This window comes from Asterias amurensis, chromosome 4, assembly GCF_032118995.1.
Source record: "Asterias amurensis chromosome 4, ASM3211899v1".
Lineage (NCBI taxonomy): Eukaryota > Metazoa > Echinodermata > Asteroidea > Forcipulatida > Asteriidae > Asterias > Asterias amurensis.
In genome coordinates, this window is record NC_092651.1 from 1,337,193 (window position 1) to 1,347,401 (window position 10,209).

The 10,209-nt window shown below is 37.6% G+C and overlaps 1 protein-coding gene across 2 annotated transcripts; it reads left to right on the forward strand.

The window, feature by feature from the left end:
• The first annotated feature begins 432 nt into the window (after positions 1-432).
• LOC139935991 (uncharacterized) lies at positions 433-9,378 on the forward strand. 2 transcript variants are annotated; one of them, XR_011785875.1, is made up of 8 exons: positions 581-718; positions 3,639-3,708; positions 4,344-4,450; positions 5,371-5,452; positions 6,592-6,676; positions 7,256-7,309; positions 7,932-8,082; positions 9,256-9,378. XR_011785875.1 is itself a non-coding variant. In XM_071930677.1 (7 exons), exons 1-4 carry the CDS (start codon positions 564-566, stop codon positions 6,633-6,635), a joined length of 351 nt encoding a protein of 116 aa, XP_071786778.1. In that variant the 5' UTR covers positions 433-563; the 3' UTR covers positions 6,636-6,676; positions 7,256-7,309; positions 7,932-8,082; positions 9,256-9,378. The 2 variants fall into 2 exon arrangements, 1 of the variants encoding a protein (XP_071786778.1); XM_071930677.1 differs by lacking the exon at positions 4,344-4,450 and having other exon boundaries at positions 433-718.
• The last annotated feature ends 831 nt before the right edge of the window (positions 9,379-10,209 follow it).

Genomic DNA, 10,209 nt, shown 5'->3' on the forward strand with positions numbered 1-10,209 from the left:
GCATGCGTTAGAATCATAGTCAATTATTATAGCTCTATGGTTAGAATACAACTAGGCCTACTGGTCTTTGACCATTACCGAAGGTAACATTTCATTTGCAATCAAAATTTAAAAGGTATAATATAATTATGTTGTGTAAAAACTATGTTGTGAAAAAACTATAGACTTTCACAAAATCGTTCGTTCGATCGATTAAAATGTTTAAAACTACTATGGATGGGGACTACTTTTCGTACACACGGGAACGTACACTGCTCCGTTGAGTAAGCAAGATGTAAAAAAAAATGGTCGTACCACTATTTTTTATGGGGGTGAACGGCTGATATCTCCCAGTCACAAATAGAAGTCTAAGGCAAATATTGTTTGTATACCGTAATAAATTGTACGATACATAAACAACTACTAATAATTTGGTAGGATTTGTTTGCGAAATAACTGTTTTGGTACTCAAAGAATCATAATCTAGAGTAAAAAGCATTAACACCCCCTGCAAGAAAATGCTATGGTCGGTACCGCGCTGAATCGTTTAAAAACATTGTCACCATTGCACGCATGTGCCGTTGATGCCGTGCGTGCGCGCGCGGCCTTTCCAAAAATGGCGACCGTTTCTTGTACATTGGACACAATTTCTGCTGGAGTTAGGACTTTTTCTCTCAAAAATAACCCAAGTTTTATCATCTGCACACGTAACAAAGAAAACTTGCATAGCTCAGTCAACGTAAGTAGCTCTTTATTTTCAAATGTCGATATCTTTTCTAAGAAAAACTGTGCTTTTGTGCTTTTTCACTCAGCTGTCGCAGTGTCGGACTTGTTTGGTCCTAGCCCCATAAATCGGTCCAATCATGGAGGAATAAATTAAAATCTAATTTATTCCTCCATGGTCCAATCCACTCCGTATCCTTGGCCCCAGCACCACTGATATCAAAACCTTTCGGAAAACCATCTGCAACGTTCTGCATCATGAAACTTACCGATCTAATACTTCAGAAGTTTCAGATAGCACCATACTTGGAATCGTTCACAGAGGTATCACAGATTTTGAGTAAAAATCAAGTAAATTTTGCGTGTATTTTCTCAACTAACGCTCTTTTAGTTTACCGCTCAGACGCGTGTCCGTATGTTTATACACAAAGCGCGGATTGGGTATCTTTTCTTCCCAGGACGAACGTGTGCAGATGATTCCACACGTTTGTCCTGGGAAAAAAATTTGCGCACGGTCGGGGGACAATCGGCATATCGGCATTAGCAGTAAAAGAGCGTTAGTTGAGAAAATTCACACGCAAAATTTACTTGATTTTTACTCAAATCAATCACTTTATAAATGTTTGAACATAACCAACGACAGGAAACTTTATTCTCAGCATGATTAAGCCTAATGAAAATACAGACCGTGAGTAAACTGCATAGCTTCTGTCACCAGTGCAGCTTGCACAATCTCGCGGTAAACGGGAATCAAAGTTGGGGTTCGAAAACATGAGGGTCGATAACGTATGATGCGACGATATACTATTACTACTCGATCCAACATAGGCGTACCGGATTTTATTCCTTACATTTGTGGAATTACTTTGACACATAGACCTAACAGGGCTTACTAAATGATGACTTTGTCCAGATGTGATGAATTGAAAATTTGTATAAAAAAAACAAGTACAAAAATTACATTTAACAAGACTCGTTCATGGGCGCCCCCATCTTTTAATGATTCTCCGCCTGTTGATCGTGAGCGCCCGGCAAATCTTGCAAGTCATGAATATCCATAAGGTGACGTCATGATCGCTAGACTTATCTGCATGCGTGTACAGTAAAAACTGAATATGAATAAGATGATAATTGTTTTAAAGTTTTCTCAAAAAGTAAAGCGTTTCATTGAATAATATTTCAAGAGAAGTCTTTCACCATTACCTTCTGCTAACCCTGTAAGTTATTTGTAAATCTGTTAACTTTTTTTTCTGTTCCGAAAGTGTATAATGGCTTTAAATATAAGTCGTTGAGTTGTTTTTGGTATGTACAAGCCAAAGAGGGATTGTTATATATGCATTTGCCAGTCATTTTCAGTAATTTATATAGCTATGTTTTCAAATAATGTTAAAGTTTTTGGACTAAACTTTTTTTTTTTTCAGGCTCAAACATCGACATCTGGATTTAAAAGAAACAAACTCAAATTAAAAACTAAATTAAACTCTCTGTCAATGGTTCCAGTTGAATGAGCTGAATCAATGAAAAGCATAAATGATTATGATCACACCTCCTCATTGCAATGATGTACTGACTTAATTAAAACTTAGCAACACTGGACACTATTGGTAATTGTCAAAGACTAGCCTTCACAGTTGGTGTGTCTCAACATATGCACAAAATAAGAAACGTGTGCAAATTTGAGCTCAAGTGGTCATCGAAGTTGCGAGATAATAATGAAGAAAAAAACACCCTTGTCACACCAATTTGTGTGCTTTCATATGCTTGCTTTTGAGACCTCAAATTCTAAATCTGAGGTCTCGAAATCAAATACATGGAAAATTAGTTCTTTCTCAAAAACTACATTACTTCAGAGGGAGCCGTTTCTCACAATGTTTCATACTATCAACCTCTCCCCATTACTCGTTACCAACAAAAGTTTCATGTTTTTAAATATTTTAATTAAATACCAATAGTGTTCACTGCTTCTTACATGTAGATACATACAAAGAGATAAAACTCAAAGGAAGATCTAATCACAGGTTTCAGTTGAATTATTTTAAACAATGAAAAACATTAAATGGTCGTAACTCCTGATTGCAATGATGTACTTACTTGAAACTTAGGTCGAACATTGCTTCTAACAAGTAGATTCATATAAGAAGATAAAACTCAAAGACTTAATCACTGGTTTCAGTTGAATGATCTTAAACAATGAAACATTTTCATAGACAACTCCTTATTTCAATGATAAACTGCCTTCAAACTATTGCTTTTTACATATATAGATTAATAAGAAAAGATAAACCCCTCTTTGTGCATCAATGGTTCCAGTTGAATGAGCTGAAACAATGAAAACCTTAAATGGTCTTAACTCCCGATTGCAATGATGTTCTTACTTAAGTTAAAGGCAGTGGACACTATTGGTAATTGTCAAAGACTAGCCTTCACAGTTTATGTATCTCAACATGTGCATAAAATAAGAAACCTGTGCAAATTTGAGCTCAATCGGTCATCGAACTTGCGAGATAATAATGAAAGAAAAAACACCCTTGTCACACGAAGTTGTGTACGTTTAGATCAAGTTCTAAACCCGAGGTCTTGAAATCAAATTCGTGGAAAATTACTTCTTTCTCGAAAACTATGGCACTTCAGAGGGAGCCGTTTCTCACAATGTTTTATACCATCAACCTCTCCCCATTACTCGTCACCAAGAAAGGTTTTGTGCTAATAAATATTTTGAGTAATTACCAATAGTGTCGATTGCCTTTAAATTTACTTAGTTGTTGCGGATTGCTGTAGTATAATGCTAAACACACAAAGGTTTGTTGAAATTAAACTTGTAATGGTGTCTTATTTTGTTTCACTCAAGCATTTACCTGAATTTTGCTTGGACCTTTGACTTTCCAAAGCATTGATTTTGACCTTAAGGTTATTTATTTGGTTGTCTTTTTATGTAGAGTGGTGTCTGAGACCATCCGTCCATCAAGGAGAGTTCCAAGACAAACCTTGAAGGTTATCCTCAGAAAGGTAAATACAAAAGAACATTGATGATCAATGTTAAAACCCTTTGGTCCCCATTTCGCCCTAAACCGCCTGCCCTAATAGACCGATTGCGCTCCGTGCGTCATGTTACCTATAGTGGGTATTGGATGTAAACAAACTTGGCGTACTGCAGTTAAACGTGCGTTAAAAAGAAATTATAACTTTGCAATTTTTGGCTCAAAAAAGGACTAAGTTCTCAAAGTCACTGAAGAATACTCCGGAGTTTGTTGATTTGAAATTCAAAGAGAATGTTCAAGATGTTTTGTGTTTGTGCACTGAAAGTGTAGTTTTACATTGCTCTGATTGTAATGATTTCCCTTTAATTTCACCCTCAAAATATTTGATTAGGAGGTGTAGCTGTCGGCTGTGAGTCGGACAGCTTGGCGATCTCCCTTATCACAGCTCAACTTCACGCCGTGCACAACGAAAATCCACGACGCGTGAGCTCGCTCAACCCTCAGTAATTTATGTACTCTAACCCTACTCTGAAAAGAACCTATTTTGTAGTAGAATACTGGGAACATCAAACAGCAAATGTGATTTAAATCAATGTCACAGGAGTCCACTTTATAAAAAGGGCTCCGTTTTTAGTTATTTTTATTTTTATTTTTTTAATACAGCCAATGGGAGACTTTGGAACGCTAGGTGGCAGCAGACTTACCAGTTAAATTGCCATTGCTTACGTACTGAGCATGCACACTTTCACGAGAACAATGGATTTTACCTGGTAAGTATGCTGCCACCAAGCGTCCCAAAAGTCTCCCATTATGGTCCCTCGGTACGAGTCTTCCATGTCTTTACTGTTGTAGATGTGTTTTTTTATACCCACTATAGGTCACATGATCACATGTAAACATTGGCAGCGCAATAGGTCTATACTCACTGTAACGCCTGCAACCGCATAGAAACAGTCTCTGTTTTCAGTGCATTAACAAAGCAATTTGATGAATAGCGCCCTCAAGTGTCTTACATTGATAGAACATTCCAACGCAATGACAAAAAATTAGTCACCATTGATAAAAGTTACGTAATCTTCATTCAAAAGTCCAATTTCTAATCATTTCTGTTGAGTTCACCGCACCGCTGGGCTGTGCACATAATTGGCTAAACATGGCCGCACCCATCCCCGGCTAACACTGCAAGAAACTTTGCGTTCTGACGACAGTGGATTCGGACGTAAGCGACATTGAAGTTTTACAATTAAATATTTTGCCATCATCTACTTAAGTTTGTGATATTCCAAGCTCCAAATTTTGAAAGACAAAAGCCAATGTTTTTTTAATTATGAATTAACTTTGAATTATAAATTAACTTTAAATCTGTTTTGAAAGTTATTGATATGGTAAGCTTGTGTAACAAGGCACCATGAATGAACACCATCCGTATTGTGTCACATTTTCTGGTTGCACCCATATTCTATAAAAGCCCGGTCACACAGGTCTCGATAATGAAAACGTTAAAAATGCACCCCCTCAAGTGGTTGAATGAGCGTGGGCAAATTCTGCATGGAGCAATTCAACCAATAGAATGCGTTCTTTTTGCGTCGTTACCATTCTCGTTCTCATTATCGCCGAAGTGTGACTTGGCCTTGATTTTTGGATTTTTGTTTTTCCCTCAATTGAAAACAATTCATTTTATTTGATGCAGATATCTGTTGCTGTTTTTAGAAAGATATCAACCACAAAACTGAGAGATGCTCCGCACCATGAATCAGGATTCATCTTGAATGGTAAGCCGAGTTATATGTGTGAAGGCTGTGTCTTAGTTGGTGTCTATGGCTATGGCTGGCTCTCCACGTCATCATGTAAAGGATGTCCGTATTGAAGGAGCTGCAAGTTTGGACATGGCCTTGAGTTTAAACCCTACCCATGCGTTATGTGATTTTGCATTCATACGCACATAGTGCCTATGAATTCATGTAGAAATTGTTATTAAATAATTGTAATACGGGTTAGCCTTGCTCAAGGCAGTCGCATTATTCGCTCCGAAAAGACGCCACTGTAAACCCACCCGTATACCCTGTTCGTGGTGCGTGCGATCACACCGCATGACCCACCCGTATACACACTGTCAGATCGTACGAATACTGTTCACACAAGTCATCGCACTCATACCACTAACCGCATGCGGAGGCCGTCAGGCCGACAGCCTTGTCGGGTCTGTATCTTCCAGGTTTAATGTGTTGTATTGAAAAAATTCCACTAGTGGAAAAAATTGGGGGGGCTCTCGGATATGCGAGTATGCAGCTCATGAATATGTATATCGTTCGTCAGACCTATCAGACAACACAGGATGTGAGGCAAATGAATTATTCATTTTGACGTCCAATCACGCACGCCTATCATGCTCGCTGAGCATCCGTGGTGGTGGTGTGTGATGATGTAGACATGTCTCGTCTTTCGCGGGCATTATGGTAATGAACTGACCGTGGGAACTCTTCGCTTATTATAGTAATGAGGTCAGTGGCTTCAACACAGACCCTACAAGGCTGTCCGGCCTGACGGCCTCCGCATGCGTTTAGTGTACGGGGGCACCGTGTCGTGCGATGTTACGCAGAGTGAATACGGGTGGGTTTTATACAACGGCGGTCTTTTTTTCGGAGTGAATAATTCGACTGCCTTGAGCAAGGCTAAATACGGGTAGGTATTTATCTATAGTTCTTATGCTATGTGTTTTTTAACATGGCACCCCAACAAATATCCATGATCCGTGCCCACCCCCCCCCCCCCACCTCTTAAAATCTGGCAAACTCAGATAGATGATCTGGACAGTTGAGTTCCCGCATTCAAACTTTGTTTAATTGCCTTTTATTATCAGATGCAAACTTGTTTTAATAACTGTAATTTGTCCTAATGTTTTTATTTTTAGTGTTTGTCCGCCATTGCATGAGAATGTCAAGGAATCAACAGTAACAAGCTCATAATGATATGAATATGATGTTTAACAAAAAAAGGTAAATACATAATTCTTAACAACTGTTTTTGTTGGCATGTGTGACAGCAAATCGAGCTCCACATCAAATAAAACTAGTGCCCAGATCAAACTCATCTTGCTAAAGGCCAATCCCCTGGTAATGCCATTCATTTTAAACTTCAAACAATTTTAGGCCCAAATTTGATAAATTGTCTGCTTGCCCCTTATGGTTTTTAAAATTTTAGACGAAATTTAATAAAACTGCTGGACTTTCGCTTGTGATTTGTCAATTTTAGGCCCACGTTCGGTGAGACTGCTGGACTGATGTGATTTTTTTGTGTGTTAACTTTAGGCCTAAATTGGCTTTAACTGCGGATTTAGGCCAAACCTTTGTGATTTTTCAATAATGAGACCCAAATTTTATGAAACTGCTGGACTTACGTATACCCTTGTGATTTTTTCTCAAATTTAGGCCCAAGTTCGATAAAACTGCTTGACATAGGGGCTATCCATTATTTTGTTTCACTCAAGCGTTTACCTGAATTTTTCTTGGACCCTTGACTTTCCAAAGCATTGATTTTGACCTTAAGGTAATTTATTTGGTTGTCTTTTCATGTAGAGTGGTCCATCAAGGAGAGTTCCAAGAGAAACCTTGAAGGTTATCCTCAGAAAGGTAAATACAAAAGAACATTGATGATCAATGTTAAAACCCTTGGTCCCCATTTCGCCCGAAACCGCCTGCCCTAATAGACCGATTGCGCTCCATGCGTTATGTGCGTTAAGGAGAGTTCCAAGACAATAAAACTGCTGAACTTACCCCTTGTAATTTTTTCCATTTTAGGTCAAAATTTGATAAAATCTCTGATTTCTTTCATTTCAGGCTTAAATTAGATGTATCTGCTGAGATTACCCCCTTTTTGTTTTTCTCGATTTTAGGCCCAAATTTGATAAAACTGATGAACCTACCCCTTGTGATTTTTGTAAATTTAGCCAAATATTTTTATAAAACTGCTGGACTTGCCCGTAGTGATTGTTTTGGTTGTTTTTAGGCTACAAAGAGTTCTGGAACTGGGGATTTTAAGGCAATAACTGCCTGAATTCCGCTACTTTCTGTCCTTTTTTTTAAGTGTATCACAACAGGGGCATGCCTTTGCATCATACACAAATAAATATACGTGTTGTTATTTACAACACATATCGAGAGGGGTCTTAATAACCCTGCAAGAGATTTTGCACTTGAAAAATAATTGGCTTACATACAGTCTCAAATTTTATCTGTTAACTTGACCTTTCAGGGCCAGTAGTTCCTGAAACTAATGATGGAGGGAATCTCCCCTACTGACACCTTGAATGCTGCAGGGTATAAAGGAGAGCCAATACGTATGAAGACATCAGTATCATCAAGACATCCTAGCAGCTCATCTGTAGATCATGAATGAAAAAAAGGTAAGATATTCTAGATGAGTGACATGTGTTGGTTTGATATTATATTTGACGTTTTTCTAATCGTCTTACATATACTGGGTTGTTTTTGCAGTTGGCATCTTGTAAATTAGTACACCATTGCAAGCAATCAAGCATATTCAAGAGTTTTTTTTGCGCTAACTTGGTGGTGTCTGTGGATCAAAATCAATGGTGATACAGCCTGGACGTCAAACCTTACCAGGGCCCAATTTAATAGAGCTGTCTAATGGTCGATTTTGTGCTTAACAGGCACACCTACCAAAGTTTTCAGTTAACAAAAAAAGATTTCTGGCGCTCCGTATTTCATCTGGCCGGAGAAAATGTAAGTTTTTGAAAAAGGATTTCCGGCGCTGCGTATTTCATCTGCATTTATACCACCTGCCATTTTGCCTACCTTCTTCTTTTTTGCTTTTTAAAAGCAAACGATCTAAAATCTTGTGCACGCAGATTGTTTACGTGCTAAAGCTCGTGAAATAGGTGTACGTTTCGCATGGAGGTAGAATGGTTTAAAGGATCTGTGTACTTTTTCCTAACAAACACAATGTCCACAGATTTACATTAAACTTACAGTTTGAAGATTATGATAGTAGAAGGCTTCCCTTGAATTTTTACTTACTGAGGTGCTGTAGTTTTTGAGAAATGAGTAAAACAAACGATTTTCGTCTCAGTTTTAGCATGTAAAAACGTATTGTTATGCAATGGTTTTGGGTATAATATCATAACTGGTTAATGGGATTTTACGTGCTAAAATAGTTTTCGTCTTTTTGAGACGAAAATTATTTTGTGACATGTTTTACTCATTTCTCAAAAACTACACAACCTCAGTAAGTAATATTTGAAGGGAAGCTTTCCACTATCATTATCTTCAAACCCTGTAAGTTTAATGTAATGCTGTGGACATTTTGAAAAAGTACCCGAATCTTATAAGCAATTGTTTTTGCTACATTAAGCAAAAACATTTACTTATGGTTAAGCAGCTGTATGAATTTGGGCCCAGGATGAATAGGCAAAATTTTAATCTGAAATCAATTGGTTGCATTGGTGTACTTTACTACAAGATTATGGGTACTCTTGCGTAATAATCATATTCTGTTGAATTAGATTATTAAAACAAGACTAATGCAAGAATTATTATTTATTTTATTTTTTACATAGGAACCAACTGCCAGGTTGGTATTAACAACTGCATCTCCTAAGGACCGGATGTCGCCCAGAGCACTTAAGTCAACAGTGTCAGTTCATAAGCAAGGGAGAGCCGAGCTACACTGAATGGAGGGCTGACACCTGTTGCTACATTGAACACAACTAATGTTTCAACCAAAAATGTTCACAAGGAAGGCCTTGTGATTTTTTTCGAGCGAAAGTTCACAAGGCTATAATAGCCTTGTGAACTTTTTCCAGCAATTTTTCACGGCTATAGCCTTGTGAACTTTTTCCAGCGAAAACGTCACTTCGAACAAAAAGTTCACAAGGCTAGGCCTTGTGAACTTTTTTGAGCGAAAAAATCACAAGTTAAATTACCATTTCCGTTGAATACATTCCACTCAGGGAGCTGTTAGTAAAAAATCCTCGCCCAAACCATTCAAAAGAACAAGTTTAACCCTTGCAGTTTTTTTTACATAAAAACCTGGCTCAAAAAGGCCCATTTGTAATAATTGGCCGGAATCTTTTTTGGTCTACACGTAGTCAAAAGAACAAGTTTAACCCCTTGCAATTTTTTAACAAAAAATCCTGGCTCAAAAAGGTCAATTTTTAAAAATTTGATGGAATTTCTTTTTGTCAAAAACTAGTCAAAAGAACAAGTTTAACCCCTTGCAGTTCTTTTAACAAAAATCCTGGCTCAAAAAGGCCCATTTTTAAAAATTGGATGGATTTTTTTTTTTGTCAAAAACTAGTCAACAGAACAAGTTTAACCCCTTGCAGTTTGTTAAACAAAAAATCTTGGCTCAAAAAGGCCCATTTTTAAAAATTGGCCGGAAAAAAAATGTCAAAAACTAGTCAAAAGAACAAGTTTAACCCCTTGCAATTTTTTTTACAAGAAATCCTGGCTCAAAAAGGCCCATTTTTAAAAATTGGCCGGATTTTTTTTTCTTCAAAAACTAGTCAAAA